Source organism: Propithecus coquereli, unplaced genomic scaffold, assembly GCF_000956105.1.
Source record: "Propithecus coquereli isolate 6110/MARCELLA unplaced genomic scaffold, Pcoq_1.0 Scaffold1, whole genome shotgun sequence".
In the NCBI taxonomy this organism is placed as follows: domain Eukaryota; kingdom Metazoa; phylum Chordata; class Mammalia; order Primates; family Indriidae; genus Propithecus; species Propithecus coquereli.
The window spans coordinates 2,341,822-2,363,680 of NW_012133857.1; the positions used below are offsets into that span (position 1 = coordinate 2,341,822).

At 48.2% G+C, this 21,859-nt stretch overlaps 1 protein-coding gene across 2 annotated transcripts in view; it reads left to right on the forward strand.

Annotated features, from left to right (window-relative positions):
• Window positions 1-21,859, forward strand: part of XYLB (xylulokinase homolog (H. influenzae)) — a 44,780-nt gene that overhangs the window by 6,898 nt on the left and 16,023 nt on the right. For both annotated transcript variants that reach the window (XM_012638809.1, XM_012638800.1), the window contains exons 3-12: window positions 3,253-3,322; window positions 8,325-8,405; window positions 10,566-10,652; window positions 11,275-11,403; window positions 12,366-12,431; window positions 13,753-13,825; window positions 15,673-15,791; window positions 18,515-18,596; window positions 20,336-20,376; window positions 20,959-21,074. In XM_012638809.1, the coding sequence (XP_012494263.1) occupies window positions 3,311-3,322; window positions 8,325-8,405; window positions 10,566-10,652; window positions 11,275-11,403; window positions 12,366-12,431; window positions 13,753-13,825; window positions 15,673-15,791; window positions 18,515-18,596; window positions 20,336-20,376; window positions 20,959-21,074 (806 nt within the window). In that variant the 5' untranslated portion in view covers window positions 3,253-3,310. The remainder of the gene's footprint in view (window positions 1-3,252; window positions 3,323-8,324; window positions 8,406-10,565; window positions 10,653-11,274; window positions 11,404-12,365; window positions 12,432-13,752; window positions 13,826-15,672; window positions 15,792-18,514; window positions 18,597-20,335; window positions 20,377-20,958; window positions 21,075-21,859) is intronic.

The following is a 21,859-nucleotide window of genomic DNA, read 5'->3' on the forward strand; positions in this document are numbered from 1 at the left end:
ATGTTTCCCAGATTTTTGTTTGTTTTTTACTTGTGTATGGGTTGTTATTATTGTTTCCACTCATTGGCTTTTCATTTTTATGTCATTGAATTTCACACTCTCTTCTATTGCTTCTAGATTTTGAGTCATAGTTTAAAAGTCATAGTTTAAAAGTCATAGTTTAATCTTCAAGATTATGAAGTAATCCTCCTATGTTTTCATCTATTTCTTATAAGATTTCAGCTTTCTTATATAAAAATATTTGGAGTTTATTCAAGTACATGGTATGATATTTATATCCAAGTTTAATTTTTTCCAGATGACTCTTCAGTCGTTAACACCAACCATTTTTTAAGAAGTCCATCCTTACCTCACTGATTTAAGATGAGTGCTTTATCATATGCTAAATTTCTATGCTTGTTTAGGTCTGTTTCTGGGCTTTTTCTTTTGTTCCACTGGTTGGTAGATTTGTTCATAAGCCAGTGACACATTGTTTTAATTATCTCAGCTTTTCAATATGTTTTAATATCTGGAATTGTTGGTCCCTTCTGATTGTTCTTCTTTTCCAGAATTTCCATGGCTATTATTTCTCGTTCTTTTTCAAAATGTACTTGAGAATCAGCTTTTCAGGTTCTAGAATGTAAAATTGTTAGTATTTTTATTGAGGTCATATTTATATTTATAAATTAATTTAGGGAGACAACTTCATGAGATTCAGTCTTCCTGTCTATGCACATGCTGTGTCTTTCCATTTGTTCACATCTTCTTTTGAACATTTCGTATGTATTTTCATGTTTAATGTATGGATTTTGCCCATTGTGGTACACTGCAAAAATAATCATAATTCTCCATTTCTCCCTGTACCCATGCCCTTTGCAATGTGACTTTGCAACTCCTTCCATCAAAGAGTCATTTCCCTTCCTGTTGATTTGCTTTATCCAATATAACGTGGGGGAAGTGACATTCTGCCAGTTCTAGGCCTGCTTGCTTCTGCTCTCATTCTTGGAACCCTGCCCAGCCACCAAATGATCAAGCTCAGGCTAGCCTGCTGGAGGGTTGAACACATGTGGCCTAGTTGCCCCCACTTCCCCAGCTGAGTGCTAGCCAGCCCCTAGTTACTGTTAGCTGACCACATAAGCAGAGCCCTCTATTAACCAACCCCAGAGGTATGAGTGAGCCCAGAAGAACTGCTCAGCTGAGCCCAGCCCAGCGACTGACTGATAGAATTGCGAGCTTAGTAGTGGTTTCAAGCCTCTAAGTTTTGAAGTGGTTTGTAACAGAGCAAAAACTACCCAGTGTATATAATTATTTTTAGGCTTATTTCTATTTTATCTTTTTACTACTGAAAGTGTGGGATGGGGGCTTCTAGCAGAAACTGATCAGCCGTCTTCCAAACTCATTTCCCTTTCCTCCCAGGCACACTCCCGTCTTCTTGCAGTTTAGTTCAACCGTGGGACCGAGTTCTAACTGGTAGAATATAGGAAAAAGCGAATAGGCCTCTAACAGGCCTAGTCAATGAAAACCTCCTGCTCTGTCTCTTCTCCCATTTGCTAGCTGATGTGGGTATCCAGAGCAACCCTGGAAGCACACACTGAAGATAACAGAGCTGCCATCAACCTGGGTCCCTGAATAACTGTGTGCGGCGGAGTTTCACTCCCGTTCCTCACTTCCTACGGATTGTGCTTCGCATGCTTGAGAAGTAAACTTCAACTGTGTGAAACTATGGGGTTTTTTTTCTTAATTAATATAGATTTTCCCCCCACATATCTTTTTATTTCAAAAAATGGCTCTGTTGAGATAAAATTCACTTACCATAAAATTCACCCTTTTAAAATGTGCAATTCAGTGGTTTTTAGTATATTCACAGAACTTGTAACCATCACCACTAATTTTAAAACACTTTCATCACCTCCAAAGGACACCCTGTATCCATTAGCGGCCACTCCATGGTCCTCTCCTCCCAGCCCTGGCAATCACAGTATTAGCTGAAATTGCCAGTTTTAAGTTGTCAAATAAATAGTGGAATATCTAGGTAAAATTTTCATCTGTTTTATAAAGGCATTATTTTTTTCTGGTGAGTTTTTTTTGTATATAGGAAAGTTTTGCTGCTCTCTTCCACCTTTTTCCAAAAACACCAGTATTATTGAGTATAATTTATGTACCAAAAATGGCATCCATTAAAAACATATAATTCAATGTGTTTTGACAGGTGTAGGCCTATACCTGTGAAACTACCACCACAAACAGCATACAGAATGTTTACATCTCCCCCAGAATATTCCTTGTGCCATTTAGCCTGTCCCTTTTTTCCCCCACTGGACTTAGATAAGCACGGATCTGCTTTTCTCACTAGAGATGAATTTGCATTTTCCAGTCTGTTTTATGAATGGAATGATGTGATATGTATTCCTTTATGCCTGGCTTCTTTCACTCAGCATGATTTGACATTCATCCATGTTGGTGTGCATAGCAATACTTTATAATTTTTATTGCTCTGTAGCACGGCATCACGTATATATACCACAGTTTATCTGTTTACCTATTTGGAGACACTTGGGTTGACTCCAGTTTATTATTACAAATAAGGCTGTTATGAACATTTGTGTACTAATCTTTCTGTGGACTCATATTTTCATTTCTCTTGACTAGATACTTAGGAAAAGAATGGCTGGATCACAGGGTTATCTAAGAGTATCCTGGTGTGTATTCTGAGCCTTGTTTTCTCTTTTAAACTCATAGTTGAAAGGGTTGGACTTATCAGCTGTTTGCACAAAAGTCTTGTAGGGGTGAGGAGGTAGAGAGAGGGTTCTAGGTAACCTAGGGCTCGCAGTCCAAGGACTCCCTGGTCTGTTGCAATAGCCAAGAACTTCTTCCTGCAGACACAGTACCTCCATGTGGCCACCCCTCCCCTCCCGTGTTTCGAAGGGCTTTTAATCCAACCCTGCACTCCCCTAGTTCCTTCGTGACTGCTGTGCCAGGTGACACTGAGCCTGCCTTCCAGGGTGAGCCCCTCATATGTCTAGGGGCTTATTTAGAAGGTGTTTTCTAAGAATTGCCAGCTCTGGGTCACTCTGGGAAATTTCCATGCCTTCTCTTTCCATCTTTCCATCTTAGCAGCTCTCAGGCCTGTTCAATCTACAGTTCCCACTCGAGATTGGGAGGAGGTTCTCCTTCAGCTGGAGGTGTTCAGGGTCATCTGCCACTGGGCCCCTGAGGGCTTTGCAGTGCTTTGCCTGCCCTGAGACTGTCCCACATTCTCTCTTGTTCTTGCAGGACTCAGGGCGGTGTTCATGTGCACCAGGATGGGGTGACGGTCACTTCTCCAGTCCTGATGTGGGTCCAGGTAAGTGCAGGGATTCTTGTTCCCTTCTGTCCCCAGCCTGTCTCACCAGCACACTTGGTGATTTGCTAGGAAGCCCGCAGGAAACAGTTCATAGTATCCGTTCAGTATCCCAGGTCCTCTTCTACATGGTTCCTGGGCCAGGCTCGGCCTCAGCTAGTGTCAGTACTCCCAGGCTGAGACGACTTGGTACTGGAGCCACAGCAGCTGGCAAGTGCTGCCAAGTCCTGCCAGTAACCGTGTTTAAGATACTGCAGAGTAAATCTTTCCCAAACACTCTGCAGTCAGGCCCTGTGTGTGCCTCCCTTGTATCCTAAGATCCAAAGATAGCCCTTGGGGTCTTAGTGCTCAGTCCCCCAGACCCCTCAGCCAGGGTAGGGGCACTCAGCATGTTAATTTATGGCCTGACCAGTCCAGCTCAGACCAATCCTGAGCCAGGCCTGCCTACTCAGGATCAATAAGAAAGGAAGATGCCCGTGGCCAGATCTGGTGACCCATGGGGCCACAAGACCAGGATGTGGACAGCACGGACAGGCACAACAGGGCTGGAGGCTGCCTCAAATGCCACAGGGGCCCTGAGACTCTGAAACTGGAGACCAGCCAAAGGCAGCACTTAGTGTGTCTGCCAAAAGCTTTTTTTCAGTCCACTAATACCTGTTTAATCAATTCCCTATATTAAATTCTTTCTGTTAAAAATAGCTAGTATGATTTCTTTTTTTATTGGCCTGACCCTGACTCATACACTGGAGAATTGGGGTAAAGGATGGATTTTATCTAGACAGGCTGGCTCAGGGGTGGGGAGCTTTTTCACATTGAAAGGCCACATTAATTTAGCTGTAATCAAATAAGGCCACATTCAAGAAACTTCAATTAGTTGTACTTAAAAATGTACATTATTTTATAAAAATCTAACTACTGTGTACTTAATAATTTTAAAAAATGAAAACTATTTGTTAATTTTAAAGTTAACTAACCTTTTAATGACTTTATTGTGTCTGCTTTTTTTTGGAAAGCATTTGAGTATTTGGTTGCAGCATGGAGGTCTGCAGTTTCAGTTGATCCCCTAGATGGGTATCAGTCATTTGTGACCTCAAGAGCATCTTGATTGGGGTCAGGTAGGAGAATGTAGATTTGCAGCAATAAATGGTTGGAAAGCAAGAAAGTATTTTTTGGGCATGTTGCCAAAGGCCTGGGCAGTCTACTGCATTTTTCCTTATTTCGATCGGATCTTTCTTAGCATCAAACAATGACTTTAAAATGTCCCCTATTGAGAGCTCAATCAATTCCATCTGTAGTTCTTTAGGTGCCTTGGTGATATCAACTAGGTGAAACTGAAATGCTAATTTGAGTGTGATGTCATGATACTCAAAGTCAGTGAACCTTTCATTGTAGTCTCCAATTATTATAATAGGTTTGTAACAGCTACACGTTCTTCACATGATTCACATATATCATCCTGCTCATCAATAACCTTTGCTAACTGGGGAAAATGTTCATACAAAAATTTCCTTTTGAAGAAGAAGTGTTTTGACAAAAGATAACTATTTTAGAAATGTTTGGATTTTTTGCCACATACCATATATAGATTTAGTTTTACCTCGCAAAGAAATATTCAAGTCATCTTGATTTTACATGGTATCACACAGATATGATGCAATCCTTGCAGAGATAAAATTTTGGCTAACACCTGTCCCTGCAATAGCCAACACACTTTTTATTTCTTTCTTTTATTTTTTGAGACAGATTCTCACTCTGTTGCCCGGGCTAGAGTGCTATAGTGTCAGCCTAGCTCACAGCAACCTCAAACTCTTGGGCTCAAGCAATCCTTCTACCTCAGACTCCCATAGCTGGGACTACAGGCGCATGCCACCAGGCCTGGCTAATTTTTCTATTTTTAGTAGAGACAGTGTCTCACTCAGGCTGGGCTCAAACTCCTGAGCTCAAGGGATCCTCCCACGTCAGCCTCCCAGAGTGCTAGGATTACAGGTGTGACCCCCACACCCAGCCACAAGTGCACTTTAGAATGATAGAGCAAATCCATACTGAAGACCTCATCAGTTCAACTTTAACATGTTACAAAATTGATGATGCCATTGCATTTGCATGAATACAGTTAACAATACTTATAACTTGTTTTAAAGTGTCACTTAAAATAGTAGGTTTACACAAAGAGTGCAATGCGCACCACCCGAAGGATGGACATATTTGAAACTCGGACTTAGAGGGGGATGGGGGGGCAAGGGCAACATACGTAACCTAAACATCTGTACCCCCATAATATGCTGAAAAAAAAAAAAAAAACAAAAGCTGAAAAAAAATAGTAGGTTTAGCACAGAGATTTGGCTGTTACAAGATACAAATGAAAAGAAATGAGAGCATCTGGATCTATTAATACTTTTTTTTATCTGTGCAATAAGCCCTTCATGTTTTCCTGTGATGGAAGGTACACTGTCTGTACATAAACTCACTAAATTTACCAAATTCAATCCAACTTCATGACATTTATCTTGAAAGTTGTTGAAGATATCTATTCCCTGTGTTCTGTTTGCAAGAGTGCCCAAAGCGAGTAACTCTTTGTAGCAAAGAAAATCTTCTGTTATGACCTAAATGAAGTATAAAACCTGCACCGAGTCAGTAGTATCACTTGATTCATTCAAAGTGATTGAATGATATATATTTTCCTTTTGAAGTATTGCATGAAGCTGTTCTGTTAAGTTGAAGGCTAATTCATGCTGCCGGTCAGTTACGGTTCTCTTTGAAAGAGACAGTTGTTTGTGCCTTGAAACGTTATTGGGGTCTAAGCATCCTACAGCTTTGACAATGCATTCTTTCACAGTTTCTGCATCATGGAATGGTGTCCCTTTTTTCCTGAGTATATAAGCTATTTTATAAGTTGCTTCAGTGGCATTATTTCCAGGTTTTATTTCTCTTGAAAGAATTGTCAGGGGATGGGTAAATTCTCACCTAACAGGTACGGTGCCTGCTGTCTGGGGGATGGGCACGCTTGTAGCTGTGACACTGATGGTGCAAAGGCAATTTATGTAACCAAAGCATTTGTACCCCCGTAATATTCTGAAATTAAAAAAAAAAAGAATAGTTTTCCAAAATTAAATAGTGTTCATCATTCTGACTAAAGGTCATAATAAAGAAATTAAGTTCCTTTTTGGTAATTGCTGAGATTCTTTTCAAAAAAAAACAAAATGTACTTTAAACAAACAAAATAAATTTGAAGTCCTACTTTAAGGTTTAAAAAAAAGGAAAGAATTGTCTTCGCTTTTGCTTTTCATTTTTTAATTTCTATAATACAACCTTTCATGCCTCTCCCTCTAATTTAAAATATTTGTGGTCCTTATGACTGTTATAATGCTGATGAGCATTGAATTTCTTTGATGTCGATATTGCAGTATCACAAAGCAAGCAAATCATCTTATCTTTAGCAGAAACAAGACAATACTTCAATTTCCAGTCCTCATTAAAAAATCTGTTTTCTTTCTTCAGCGTTCTCTTGGTCATCTTTGACATATGGGCTGTAAAGCAGACAGAATTAAAAAATACTGTTGAGCTGTGCAGCTATTCACAAATTCCACTTCAAACAGAAACACAGTGCACCATTGTCAAAAGCTGGTAACAGACTGCCATACTCGACCCCCATAAACTCTTACCAACCAGCCTCATGCAGTAGCGGCACTTGTCAGGCGGGGGAAGTTAGAACTAAATCATGAACGTAGCAGCATCAATTTAGCCCTTATGGCTCACTAATGTTCTAATTGTGTGGGTCAATTTGGGAGGATTATTTTGTTGAAATTTATTATTTGGTATTTTAAGTACATTCATTTTAAAAATAAAATAAAAATGTAAAAGACAAAAATGTGTTAATAAAAATCAAAGGATTTGTTCTGCAAAATGTAAATTCAGTCGAAAGACCACACTTAAGGATCTGGAAGGCCACAGGTTCCCCACCCCTGGGCTGGCTGGAAGGTACTTCAGAGGGCTGAGCCAGACCGTGGGGCAGAGGTGGGAGGGTTGGCGGTCAGAAGCAAGGGTTGGTGTCAAGAGGTCACAGTGATGATGTCAAGGGCATCTGCTAGGCGAAGGCCTTCAGCTGCCAGGTGAACAGGGGGTGAGAGAGCCAGGCTGGGGTTGTGGTCAAGGTGATTTCTGATCCTGAGCTGCCCCCAGGACTGGGCCTGTTGCTAGCTTTGCTGATCCCTGCTACAGCTGTGCCCCACTCCCTGCCTGAGGTTTGGAAAAGAGGGCTAGAGTTGGCAGCCACGGCCAGGGCTGAAAGGAGCCCTTCCAGGATAGGGTGGGGATGGTGGAGTCAAGCAAAAGCTGGAGTGGCTTCTCTGCCCTCAAGGAAAACACAGGCCGGGGTGAATCTCTAATTCCTGCTGTGAAATATTAGGAGGGGTCATGTCAAGCTCTGCTGGGCACTGCCATCCATCCCACTCATGTGGACTTGCTAGAAAGAAGAGTCCAGCCAGACAGTGGGGGTGAAATGGGGGCTAGGGGGAGATGGCCACTGTCTCTACACACTCCCTCCAACCTTGGTCTCCTGGACACAGGGCGTCTGGGTCTGGAGCCCCGCTCTCACGGGAGCCCTCTACTTTGCTCTTCACTTCCCTGTTGCAGTGAAGTCAGGCCATTAAGATGGTGGGTTGAAAATGCAAACAAAAGAAACCAAAATTTGAGCTGCCTTATTTTTTAATCTTCCTGAGTGCTTAGAAGTCACAAATGGGAAAAGCAAAATTTGAGGACTGGTGGTTTATGACCCCCTTTATTTAAAATATTTTTAGCATAATTGACCTTTTTGTTCGATTGATGCCTACTTGTTTAATTAGCATGTTCCAGTGTGCACAAATCCCGAGTCCTCAGGTCCCTGTTCATCATCTGCCCAGAGTCCTCTGCTGAAATGGCGGCGCTTGCATTTCAATGCTGCGGCTTGTGTGTTTGGTTGATTCAGTGGTTCAGTATGGTCATGATGGATTCTGTTTTTTCTTCTCAGGCTCTAGACATCATCTTGGAGAAGATGAAGGCTTCAGGCTTCGACTTCTCTCAAGTCCTAGCCTTGTCCGGGGCAGGCCAGGTTCGTCTGCAGCGGTCTCTCTCTGCCACGGGAGGGTGGCTGTCTTGGGCAATGGTGTAGATGCTAAAGTGACAGCTCCCCTCAGAGGGAAGGTGCTCATTCTCAAAAGCCACTGCACCCATTTCACTGTTAGCAAAAATCCCTAAAACTGTTTTACCTTGGACACTCTGTAACTTGCTGCCTTGCAAAAAGATTTGAGACCGTTCTTATGATCAAGTATTATACAAAATAGGACACTTGGACCGAATAGAGGTCCTCCAAAGGGGATGGAGGAAGCATTTGACAAGAATTTATCACTGTTTGGGGGTAGAAAAATTGCTTTTCCATTTCCTGGAAGTAAAAGCAAAGTAAAAAAACGATACTAATAATGATAGTAGTTTCAGCGATAGAAAGGTTAGTAACCATAATATCAAGGAACATGGACTGAGCACTTAGCGTATGCCAGATACAGCAGTGAGGCCTTTACGCACGTTACCCACCTTAATCCTCACAGCAATTCCACGGGGTGGTGCCGTGGAGTGGTTAGCACGGGCTCTGGGCATGTCCCTGGGTTCGGTCCTCGGCTCTGCCCTTGACAAGCAGTGGCCTGGGCCATGTCCTCCAGCCTTCTGGTGCCTCGGTATCCTCTGTCATGGAGTCATTGTGAGTGTTAAATACATAGAGCGATGCCTAGTACCTAGGAAAGCTTATTTAAATTTTAGCTACTGTTCTCATCATTGATGCTTACATGGGGCGCAGAGAGGTGTGTCACTTGCCCAAGGTCACATAGCTGCAAGAAGAAGTCAGGACCTGAGTCCAGGCTCACCCTCCAATCACTTTGTCATGCTGGAATTACTTTTCTCCTTGCTGGACTGCCATGTTTTAACATCCTCACTAGAGAACACTTACTAATTTTTCTGAAGATGCCCTTTCTCCCCACTAACCTAACAGAGATTTATTGTTCTGATCCTTGTTAAACTAAACAGAGATTCCCTAGGTGATCTTTCCTACTTCTCTCACCTGAACCCCAGCCCTGGACACCCATCTCCCTCCCAGACATCCCCCGTTGCCACGGCCGGGCATCCCACAGATGCCTCAAACAGAGCGTGTCCTGGACTGAGCGCCCTGTCTTCCCCAGACCACCTTCTCCCTGGGTTCCCTTGCTCAGGGAATTCGCCCCATCTGCCCAGGGGCACAACTCAGGTGTCATCCCCGGCTCCTCTGTCTTCCCACTCCATGTCCAAGGGTCCCCACGTCCTGCTGACTTGCAGAGGACTTTTGAATCTGCTGTCCGTTCTGCAGCACCACCTCTCTTACCCAGGCCAAGTGCCTGTCACGTTTCTCTGGGCCTGCCTGCCTCCAGCCTACCTTCTCCATGACTCTAAGCCCTGGCCATGTCACTCCCTGTGATCCAGGGTTCCCACCACCTCCAAGATAAACCCCAACCTCCGGAGTATGGGTATCAGGCCCCCGGTGCTCAGGCCACCACCTCTCCAGCCCATTCCCTACCCCCTTGCTGAGCCTCAGGCCTACCAGTTAGAATGCCACCCTTCCCTGGACCTGCCAGGCCGCCCCCTCCTATGGATGGATGGAGCACACACCCTACTATGGGACTCTTTCCTGTACTCACATCCACTTCTACCCATCTGTATCCCAGCTGCTTAGGTGCCTCTTCCTGTTCCCACAGCCCTCTCACTGCGGCTCCCAGGGTTTTGTAATTGTACATTTGTGTCTTTTCCCCTGACTCAACTCCAGTAGCCTGAAGAATAGGGACAGTAATATCCTATTCATCTGTCCCAAGCCTGGCATGATCTATGTGCTCAGTAAATGTTTGTTAAATGAATGAATGAATGGGGTTACTGAATAAATAAATGAATTCCAGATGATATTGCAAGCAATATCTTTAAATACAATTTTACCAAACGCACTAAAATCCAGACCAATAGTTTTTCCTTGGACCCTTCCTATAAGTTTTAGGGTGGACAGGGCAGAGTTCCTCCCCATTTTATCAAAATAGAAATCGAGTCTCATAGAAGGGATGAACTCTGTGACTAAGAAGTGGCAGGGGCAGGGTTGAAGCCCAGTTCTTTGGCGTGTGGTCTGGGGTCTTTCTGTGTCTCCAGGAGGCCGTGACACCAGTGTATGGCCGTATGAACGTGTGCTTGGGTTTCCCCTCGACAGCAACATGGGAGTATATACTGGAAGGCCGGGGCCAGTCGGGTGCTGACAAGCCTATCACCAGACCTTCCACTACACCAGCAGCTGCAGGTAACTGGCCTGTTGTATGAGACTGAGAAACTTCTGCAAAGTGGGGAGAAGGGAGACCTACAGGCCCTGGGGTCTGGGATTTCTGTGCTTGTCAAGGTGTAAGAAGGTGGCTTTGGCAGTAGTCCTGTGAGCATGGTCTGCCCTGTCTACCTGGATGGAGTCTGCCTGGTGTCAGCACAGAGGGTTAGGTGCTAACCATCCTCATCACATGAGTCCCCTCCTGCCCAGAGCAAGTTTGGTTCATCCCCACGCCCCGGTCAGGAATCTCCCTGGTGCTTGGTGTCTCCTAGTGATGCTGCTGGGAAGGCAGGGCTTGGGCCTCTCGTTTCCCACTGGGTTCCAAATACCCCAGAAAACCTATGCTCTGCTGCAGCTGTAGCTCTCTCTGCTCACTTCTGGTGGCTGCTGTGCTCACTCCTTGCAGCTACTTCCCTCGCCCGAAGAGCCTTTTAATCTCAGGCTTTCAGGGAGAGAGCCCACTGTGCCAGGCAGAGGTTCAGGCATGAAGGGCTTGCCCATAGTCTCCAAGGTCACCTGGGAAGCTGCACCTGCTGTGATGGGTGCAGCAGCTCTCCAAGTCAGTGGACAGACCTCAAGCCTGTGCCTTTGCCTCTCTTTCCAGGCCTGTTTCTCCATCAGCGACTGCCCAGTGTGGATGGACTCCAGCACCACCACCCAGTGCCGCCGGCTGGAGGCTGCCATAGGCGGGGCCCAGGCTCTCAGCTGCCTCACAGGGTCTCGCGCCTATGAGGTGGGCAGAGCCCATGCTGGGCTGGAAACTGGGAAGATGGGCTGGTTACAGGCTCTGGGCCCTTCTCACTGCATGTCTGGGAGGACATAGCTGGCAACCTGCCTCTGTGGGAATCATGCAAGCTCATGGGGGTGTCAGCCCTGCAGAACCTGGGTCCTAATCCAGGCCACCTGCTGCCCTATGTGCCTGTCAAGCAAGGACAGGCCTCCTGTGTGTCCCCAGGCTGGCCTGGGGTGTGCACATGGCTGTGCTCCTCACATTGAGCCACTGTGCATGGGGGCGAGGATGGCACTTCTGTCTCAACTTCTGTAACCTGGGGATAACAATGGGACTTACATTTTGGGTAGATTGGAAGCTGAGAGGAGTCAGTGCGTGTAAGACGCTTGGTGCAATGCCTGGCAAAGTTAAAAAGAAAAAGAATGCTTCTGTCCTGCTGGCTTCAGCCATGGTCCCAGAGGTTGCTGTGATTCACCCAGCTTGGGTCACCTGACCTTACTGGAGTAGAGGTTTTGGGGATAGGGCCAACCCTACTTAGGCTACCTGAATAAGAAGAATGTGCAGTGGAGAAATACCTGAGTCCCCTGCTCTGGTGCCCTCGTCAGAACAGCCACCCTGCTGTGTGAAGAGCAAGGGTTATTTATACAGTGTTGTCCAGTCCTGAGAGGGGAGAGGTTGTCCCAGGAAGGCCCAGGAGCCCTTCACTTCCGTATCCCATGGGTGCAGAGCGATTGTTACTGCCTGAGTATTTGATTACCAAGAGCATTTTAAGGATTCAAAGGCCAAAATCAAGTTGCCTTGGGTGTTCAGCAGATACCAAGCATTTCCAGATTTGGGGCTTACTTTTAAAAGCTTCTGTTCTACCCACCAATATGCAGAGCATGCTACATTGAGCTCACTTTATGGAGTTGATTATTCATTCTGTGTAGGATTTGAGTTTCTAAGAATTTACACTCCTTTTCCAGCGTTTTACAGGAAACCAAATCGCAAAGATTTACCAGCAGAACACCGAGGCCTACTCACACACGGAGGTTGGTTAAACGTTCCTGTTTGACTGAAAGTCACAGTTGAATTCCTTTTATCATACTTTAGCATAAATATATCTCTTGTGCAGTGGCTGAAAACATTGATGAGCCAGACATTTGAAAATGATATATATTCAATTCGCTTTTTTCTCATTGTCGGGCTGTTTCCAAAGGGAAGAGAAAGGGTAGAATGTGGGAGAGAGAAGTCAGGGGCTCTCATGACCAGAAGGAGTCAGGGTCAAGGTCAGGGTGGGTGCTGTGGGGACTGGTGTCTTCCTGAGACCCCCTGAGTAGGAGATCTGGGTGCTCTTTGGCTGTGCCCACTCAATTTCCTGTATGGTTAATGCAGGATGGCTACCAGGCACTTGACTGGCAGGGGATCAGTGTTTTCTTTGGAAGTGTGTAGGTCTGAGCCTTTGTGTCCCCCGTTGTGGCCCTTCAGCCAAAGCCTGCATCACAGGAACCCGGTTTCATTCCTGGCTCCACAGTTGCTGAAAGCCAGTGCTCAGTGCTGCCTGAGAAGCAGCTCCACACCCTGGCTAGTGATTTTCACCTTGTAACAAGAAAATGATCTGCTCATGTTAAATCAAAGTGCCTTTTTAATCTTGCAAATTAATGTGAAGTTCATTTATTTAATGATTCAAGGTTCCAGATCATTCTGCAGCACTAGCCATTAATGTGGGCTTTGGGTGGGGGGGATGAAAACCCTCCCAAAATTCTGTGTGTGGAACAAAGGTGGCCTGATGGGGGACAGCAGGTGACAGCAATTCTCTCCACAGGACCAAGGCCTGTGGTTCTCATGTGAAAGCACAGACCCTCAGGCCGACATTTAAAACCCATTGTCAGTTCCTCTGGCTCATGATTGGGGTCTGTGGCTTCTGAGGGGCCAGCTCTCCTGAGCCCCCAAGAGCATCTTGGTTAGTTCTGGGTCCTGTTGTGACCAGATGTGAAGACTGCAGAAATGGTGGGAGAAAATCAGGACATCACATTCCCCAGCATATGGATTCTGGATGGAAAACCAGCGTCCCGAAGCATGGCTTTCTCCACAGCTTCTGTGTTCAGTCTTTATTGAATCGGGCAGCTGTATGGCCTGTGAGAAACTGCAGAGTGAGTGCTCTCCTGAGGAGTCGTTTCTTGGTATTCCACCTGCTCTTCTCTGAGATACTCAGTCTCCACTGTTACTTGAGCATTTTGCTCAAAGTTTCCACTTCCTTCCCCAATTTAAAACTCTTTTCATGGTGTGTGTGTGTGTGTGTGTCAGAAGCATCAGTAGCTTAGGGTGTGTAGAAGTGAGTCATCTCTCTGGCTGTGTTTCTTTCTTTTACAGAGAATTTCTTTGGTCAGTAGCTTTGCTGCTTCCCTGTTCCTTGGCGCATACTCCCCGATTGACTACAGTGATGGTAAGCCTCAGAGCGCCAGGGTGCCTGGTCAGTGCCTGCGGCATGCGGGCATGCGGGCAGTGGGAGCCCCATCCGCCCTGGGTGGGTGCCAGTCTTGGGGGTATATTAGTTAGCGTTACTGCATAACAAATGTCCCCAGCACTTAAGCAGCTGGAGACCACAAATGTTTATTTTCTCACATAGTGTCTGAGGGTCAGGGATGTGGGAGCAGCTTAGCTGAGTGGTCCTGCTGGCTCAGGATCTCCAAGGCACAAGGTGGCAGTCAGGCTGGCAGCCAGGGCTGCCGTCGTCTGAAGGCTCAATGCAGGCCAGAGGATCCACTTCCAGGATCACACACTGTTGGCAAGAGGCCTCAGTTCCTCATGTGTGGGCCTCTGTAGGGCTGTCGATGACATTGCGGGGAGGGAGGGAGGAGTAAGGGACAGGCCTGCAGAGTCATTTATGCCCTAATCCTAAAGTGACATGCCATCACTTCTGCCTCATCTTGCCAGTCACGCGGTAGGTACAGCTTGACCCTGCGCAGTGTTGGGGGAACCTCACGAGGTCCGAACACCAGGAGCGGTGGCTCATCAGGGACCATCTTGGAGTCTGGCTCCGCAAGGAGCCATTTATAGAAGTTTTTGTTCACATTTGGTGAACTCAGGAGAGTTGTGAACTTCTAGAATCAAAACTCCAACAAGAATAAAATGCAGATGGTACCACTGAGGAGGGAAACCTGGGAGGAAGCTGCTGAAGGAACTCTTGGACTAGTCTAAGAGAGTCTGAGATCAAAAAGAATATGGACAGAGCAAGGAGGAACGCGGTGCAAGTGCCCAGACCCATGGACGCGGCTGCAGAAAGGAGTCTGGGGCTGCTCTGAGCCTCGAGGGAGTTCACGGGAAGTTTCCGAGGGCTGTTGTTTGCCAGGCATCATTCCAGCTCAGGGAGAGAAAGTAAGGTGACTAAGGAGTGGTCCCGAGCTTCCCTCACAGTCTGGAGGAGGAGACAAGGTTCCCTAGCTCGGTAGAACTCAGACCAGCAGAACCAGAAGCCAGGGGTGGCCTGAATGTCCACCCGTGTTCTCCGCATCCGCCCCGGGGTGGTAGCGCAGCTGCAGAAAGCCATGCCACTGCTCCAGTGGTCATTCCAGAGGGCCATGTGCCTCAGCCGGGCCCTCCCCTCTGCTCCCCTCCCTCCCCTGGGAAGCCACCTCCTAACTTACCAGCCATCTAACCCCCCTCCTGAGCACATGACCTTATCAGCACCCCAGCCCACCTCTGTCTGCCTCCACCTTGGCCCAGTGAGGAGGAGGTCCCCTCCTGTGCTCTGGGTTCTCTGCCCTGTCCCATCCTCAGAGAAGCCTTGGGAGCAGTAGGTGGTTTTAGGAAAGACTTAGTGGGCTGATCTCAGTGACTAGCAGGAGGAAGTCTGGAGAGCAGTCTGATAGCTTTCCTCAGAGTCAGAGGAGGTTGAGGAATCCCTGAGGGCTGAACCTCGTCAGCACCAAGGCTGCCTCTGAGTTGACACCCTGAAACCTAAGGGACATGTGGAGCGGTTCCTAGTCAACATGTGGCTGGCAGTTCCCCAGGCCCCAGGAAGGCCTTAGACAGTAGATGTCCCAGCTACCCATGGTGTTTAAGCCTGCGAGGAATATTTGGAGGAGATGGTTGTGCCATGCATTGCCAAGGGCCCTGCTGGCCTCTGGTCCTCCTGTTCTAGAACAAGCATACTGTAGACATTCTATGAAGAAAGAGCTCCAGGTACAAGTTTGCTGCAAGAGAATTATCTGCTCTCCGCCAGATTTGTGCACTTTCACAAAAGGTCCTTTTTCAAGATGTTTCTGTTTTTTCATTTTTTTCCTTCCTCAGGTTCTGGAATGAATTTGTTGCAGATACAGGACAAAGTCTGGTCCCAGGCTTGCCTTGGTGCCTGTGCCCCTCATTTAGAGGAGAAGCTTGGCCCCCCAGTACCGTCATGCTCAGTGGTGGTAGGTCCCCTTTCCAGAGAGCAGGCAGCTACTGGGGAAGCACTGCAGTTCTCTCTCTCGCTCTTTCTCTTCCCTTCATTCATTCATTCATTCATTCATCCACACACTAGCATACACACGCGGGGTTTTCAGTTTAGCATAAGGCAGGTGTTTGACGTAAGTCAAATCGAAGTGCCTGGATCAGTGACTTGCACATAGTAGGTTCTCAGGTGCGTGTATACATTATTGCCTTATGGTGGGGGGGTTTTGGAAAATTCCACTGGAAATTTATTAGAATAGGGAAGAAATTGAAGATGACTGATACCTAAAAATGCACAGAATGCTGAAATTCTAGGACTGGAGACCACCGAGCAGGCTTGAAGTAGGCATTCTTGGGGAAAATAGAAGGACAAACCGGGAAGCCTGGCAGAGCGCGGGCCCTGGCACCAGACTGCTTGGGACTGAATCCTGGTTCTACCACTAGTCAGCTCTGTGACGTTAAACTGTGTCTCAGTTTCCTCATCTGAAACAAAGGGAATAATACTATTTATCCTTCAGACCTGTTGTGCAAATTAGATGAGATAATATATTTAAAGTGCTTAAGATAGTGCCTGGTCCCACAGGTAATATCCAAAACACGTGCCCGTCAGACAGGAACCACCCATTCAGAATGAACACTGGCCGTGAATGCCCTGTGCATCCTGCTGGCTGGCCCTGTTCTTGGCTGTCCTTTGGAGGCAATGGAGTAGAGAGAGACCTGGGCCCTGCTCTTAGGGCCCTTTGGCGGGTAGCACAGGCTACACAGCCAGAACAACCAGAAAGAACTCTTGGTGGGACAGAGTGCTGGTGGGAAGGAAGGAGAAGGGGACCCTCTTGGCCTGGAGAGTGTCATGGAGCTGGGAGGTTTGGGCCAGAAGTAGGATAGAGCTGTCGTGGGTATTCCCCATTAGGAGTCTCAGCCACAGCAGCACTTTTCTTGTAAGATTCACACTGACATGCTGAGAACAGGCTTTGCCATCATGAGGCAGAACGTCAAAGCCAAACCATCATCATCCAAAGTGTGCTAGGAGGCCAGTGCACAGAGCTGAAGGAAGAGTGATCCTGCCCCATAGGAGCTGACAACACAAGGCTCACATAGGTGCCACAGGTCAGAAAGACACAGGGAGGGCAAACAGGAAACAGCCAAGCCACTGGGATTGGTGTTCCATGCATGGCTTTTAAATTCCTGTAAGTTGAGGGCAATGTTTCATCCACAGCCGCAGGCTGTTTGCCTTTCACCAGGAACACCTGCGTCCAGGAAAAGGGGCCTGTGCAGAGAAAAACAGCTTGAGGATGGGAAAGAACTGATTCTGAAAAGGCACTTTCATTTGTCACATACGCGTCACGTGTTGAGGGAAACCAAGCAAGATCCATGTTTTGCATCATCTCTTTTTTTGAAGGCGGTGCCTAGTTAGCTTTCTCTCATTTTCTGTGGGAAAATATTTGGAGATATACTGTGCTGGCCCCTCCTCAATCCCACCTTGCATCCTCTCAGCTTACCTTTTATGCCAGCCGTTGTGGCTTTACGCAGATGTCACCTGACAGCACCCTGCCTGAGCTGCATTTCCCTCACTTTCCGCTTTGGGGCTTCCCTGACTCCGTGCGTGTGCTCTGTGAGCCTGGAGGTGCAGGGAGTTCACCCGCCTCAGGACACCCTTCCCCAGTGGGGCGAGGGAGGCTGTGGATAGCTAACTGCTCTCTCTCCTGTCTCCAGGTGGACAGTCCTCAAGTCCAGTCACAGCTCCTGAGATCCCCTCCCCTCCCCCTCCCAGCGTGTGGAGCCCCCGTTGCCCAGAGTGGTGACCAGTGCCACAGCGCACCCTTGGGCTGGCTTTCCCTCCTCCCCTGTCCACACTTCCCAGGTCCCCACTCCTGCCTCCTGGGTCACTGCCCCAAATAACCACCTCATGCAAGCCCTGTCTCAGGCTCTGTTTCCTGAGTCAACCTAGGCCAAGACGTTTATTTTCCCAGGAGATGGCTTATTCTGATAAAAATCCAAAATTTTGCCGGGTGGAGCAAAATTTTCTTCCCAGGCACCAGAAAGTCTCATCATTTATTTTAAACTTTTGAAACTAAGATGTAGTCAGAGAAAGGAAAGAAAGTTTTCTTTTTATAACTCTGCTTTCTATAGAATACAGGCCTGTCCAGAAGGTGTTCCTGCTCTCTGGTCCCACGGCCTCTCTCAGAGGGGCCCTAAGGGCTGTGGTTCCTCAGTGACCGCCCCCGCCCCCCTACCTTTTTTGGTTTTTTCTCCTTAGAACATTGTTCCCTACCTGCATGTCTGATTATTTTTAATCCAGTCGCTGGGATGGTAGAGCAAGCGTGCAAGGCATTATCCACCCCCGTGAGTTTGCTTACTGGTGTCCTGTTACTTTTTGTAAATACTGTCTCCAGAATTTGGAGCCTATGGAGGAGGTACAGGTTGGGGACCAGTTTGTTCTAGCTGCCTGAAATCTCAAGACCAGTGGTTTTCAAGATGACCTTGTGCTTGTGGTTCCAAACCTGTACCGGGCTCCTCTGGTGATCTGTGAACCGGAGGGATGTGCCTGATTTGCGACAGGGAGTGATGTGATTCTAGGCTCCGCAGAAGATTCCTTCAGCTCCTGTGACTGCAGCCTGTAGCGTTCTTGTGGCCTGAGGCGTGGATGGCTGTGCCGTGCAGGCATGATTTACCTGAGCAGAGTGCATCTGCTTTTTCTCTTCAGGGAGCTGTTTCTTCCTACCACGTCCAGCGCTATGGATTTCCTCCAGGATGCAAAGTGGTGGCCTTTACTGGGGATAACCCAGGTGAGGACCTCAGGGCTGGCGGGGTCACTTTCCAAGTAGGCTGCCTGGGTCCCTGTTGGACGTTTGAGAATTCCAGTCCAGCCTCTTGGTGAAGCTCTTCTGTGGTACCCCCACCCCCAAAATCTGACTCTTTGTACCTGCCCTACCTGACTCTGCCCCCAGGAGACACTCGTAGGTTAGGCTGCCCCTCCAGGTGCAAACTCCTCAGGAATTACAGAAGGCAGCCATGCCTATCCACCCTCCAACCTGTCTTTTCTGAACATCTCAGTTCTTCCAACTTTTCCTTGAGGACCTGGTTTTGAATCTCTGTCCTGTCATTTGACCTGTAGCTGTGACGGTTTCTTGTCCAGACACCTTGTCTCCTCTCTGGCTTTTCCTCTTCCCTCCTCTCCTCTAGGGGTTCCTGAAGCCACTCCCAGAGGGGCCCTCAGGTCTTTGAAGAAAGGCCCCCTGGGCCATGCTGAGTAGCACCCTGACTGCTCCCCCTCAGTCCCACCCCAGGAAAAGTAGTCCTTTCCCTAACAAGCCACCAAATTAGGGTTAAAATTGTGATGTCTATCCTTTCTGTCTTCTTTCTGTGCTCCTAAATGAGCATTGTTTCTTTTGTGTGTGTGTGTGTGTGAGACAGGGTCTTGATCTGTCACCCTGGGGAGAATGCAGTGATGTCATCATAGCTCACAGCAACCTCAAACTCCTGGGCTCAAGCGATCCTCCTGCCTCAGTCTCCTGAGTAGCTGGGACTACAGGCCCATGCTACCAGGCCTAGCTAATTTTTTCTATTTTTGGTAGAGATGGGGTCTTGCTCTTGCTCATTCTAGTCTCGAACTCCCAACCTCAGCAATCCTCCTGCCTCAGCCTCCCAGGGTGCTAGGAATACAGGTGTGAGCCACTGCGCCTGGCATAAGCCTTATTTCTTTTAATCAACCTGAGCAGTATTTTTCCACAACCTCATTTTAATAGTTGTCCCAGCATTTATTTTACCAATCCCCTGTGGCTGGAGGTTGGCGTTGCTCTAGTGTTTGGGCAACGTGAACAACACTGAGATGCACATCCTGTCGTGTCCCTTTGTCACTATGGGATGAGTCCTCAGAGGTGGGATTCCTGGAGCCAAGGCCTCTGACACTGCTGAGTGAGCCTCACCACAGTGTTTGAGTGCGCCTGTGCCTTCCCACTGTTTCTCCTTCACGCATGTGTTCATTCACTCAGCATTTAGTGAGCACCTACTATGTGCCAGGCCTTCTTTCAGCACTGGGGCATGTCAGCACACAAGGCAGATAAAGATCGCTGTTGTGGGTCTCGTGTGTAAGGCAGGGCACAGACGTGAACATGACCTCGGCCCCTTCCTTACCATACTGCTGGGTGGAGTATCCCGCTAGTATATCACTCCTACCTAGCCTTCGTCTTTCTCTGCCATGTGTCTCCTTCCTGTCTTGTCTTGGCCTCTTTGGTTCTCTACACTCCTGGGAGTACCTGGCAGTGGTGGGGAATTTGGACCCCCTCAGGGGAAAAGCTTCCCAGTCCAAACCAGAGGCCCTGACCACAGAGACCCCACCCTCTGACCCCTTTGACCTTCTCTTGGGGCCTCCTGAGCCCTCAGCTCACCCTGCTCTTGTCTCTCCCCTAGGATGCGGGTGCGGGGGGAGAAGGTGGGGACTGTGCTCCTGTCTGGGGGTGCTGTGGTTTCCTTTGTGGTTCTTATGTGGCCTCCAGCTAACCAGAGGCTCCCCTCACATTCTCAGCATCGCTGGCAGGCATGAGGCTGGAGGAAGGTGACATTGCGGTAAGGTGACTTCTCACACCCGCAGGCTCTTTCTGCCCTGGGGGACCAGGGTGCTGGGGCTCAGCAGCATCTTTGCAAAAGGCAGCTGAGGGAGGCGATAGGGGGCCCACATCTCCTTCCTTAGAAGGGCACTGCTCTTTGCTGAGTGGGCAGGACCCCTGCCTGCCTTGACAGTGCCCAGTCTTGGTGGGTGCAGTGGCAGAGGGTCAGACATAGGGCCGGGAAGGCCGTGAGCTCCCCAGATGAATAAGGAAGACATGACCCAGGCCTTCCTGCATCTAGCAGGAAGGCCATATGGGGAACCAGTCATTACCCAAACTGTTACTCTGATGTAGTTGTGGTAAGTTCTGGACAATCGGCGCAGAGGATCCGTGAGATCCTGTATCTTGGGAGCTGACTTTTGACTCATTGTGTGGGATGGTCAGAAGAGGTTTCTTGAGGAAGTGGCATTTCATCTGAGGTCTGCAGCATGCAGAGGGAGGTGCCCGGGGCTAAGGCAGGTGGGATGCAGAGCACCTCGCCAGCAGAGGGAGCCTGAGTAGGCAAACCTGAGGCTCCTTGCCTCTGCCCATCTCTCCCCAGGTCAGCCTGGGCACCAGCGACACCCTGTTCCTGTGGCTCCAGGAGCCCACACCTGCCCTGGAAGGCCATATCTTCTGCAGCCCGGTTGACGCCCAGCACTACATGGCACTACTGTGGTGAGTCTGGGTGCTGGCCTGCAGCGTCCCTGGGAAGGAGGAAGAGCAGGTACAGGCAGCTCTGGCACCGTGGAGAGCCCCCAAGTCATTCCACTAAGCAGGCTCATGTGGGCACCTGAGACCCCAGGGACCCATCGGCTCTTGCTGACAGCAGAGCTGGGTGGGGAAGAACCTGGGACTGGGAGTCCCCCAAGCCCAGCTTCAAATCCTAATCCCACTCCCTGTATCTTGGGTGCCCTTGGGCAAACCCCACAGCATGTCTGAGCCACACTTTCCTGAGAAGATGAGCAGAGTAAGAGCTCTTACTTCCTACTGTGGCTGTGACCTGTCTGGCACATGGCAGACCCTCAACAAATGGGGGAAGGACATCCTGCTTCCTGACAGTTCTTACCGATGGGAGGTGCTGTGTGCTCTGCCCACAGGCCTTTGGAGACCTGTCTGAAGCTACCAAGGGAGGAAGTTCCTGAGCCTCCAACCCCAAGAACTATTGGAGAATATGTGGGTCTAGTAAATCTAGCCAGCCCTGCCCCATTGTACAGGTGGTAGAATGTGCAGAAATCCCAGCTCCCTGTCTCTATCTGCGGCTCCTTTGTGGCAGCCTCCTGTATAAACAGCCCAGGACAAGGGCATTTCTGGAGCCTCCCGGGGACAAGCGTGGGGCCTGCAGTCTGAGGGAGAGCCTCAGATAGCTGAGGTTCAGGGTGCCTAGGCACTGCCTGTGGAGTGGTCCAGCCTGACCTGCAGTCCCTCTGCCTGGGACTCTTCAGGAAACTCATGGGTCCAGT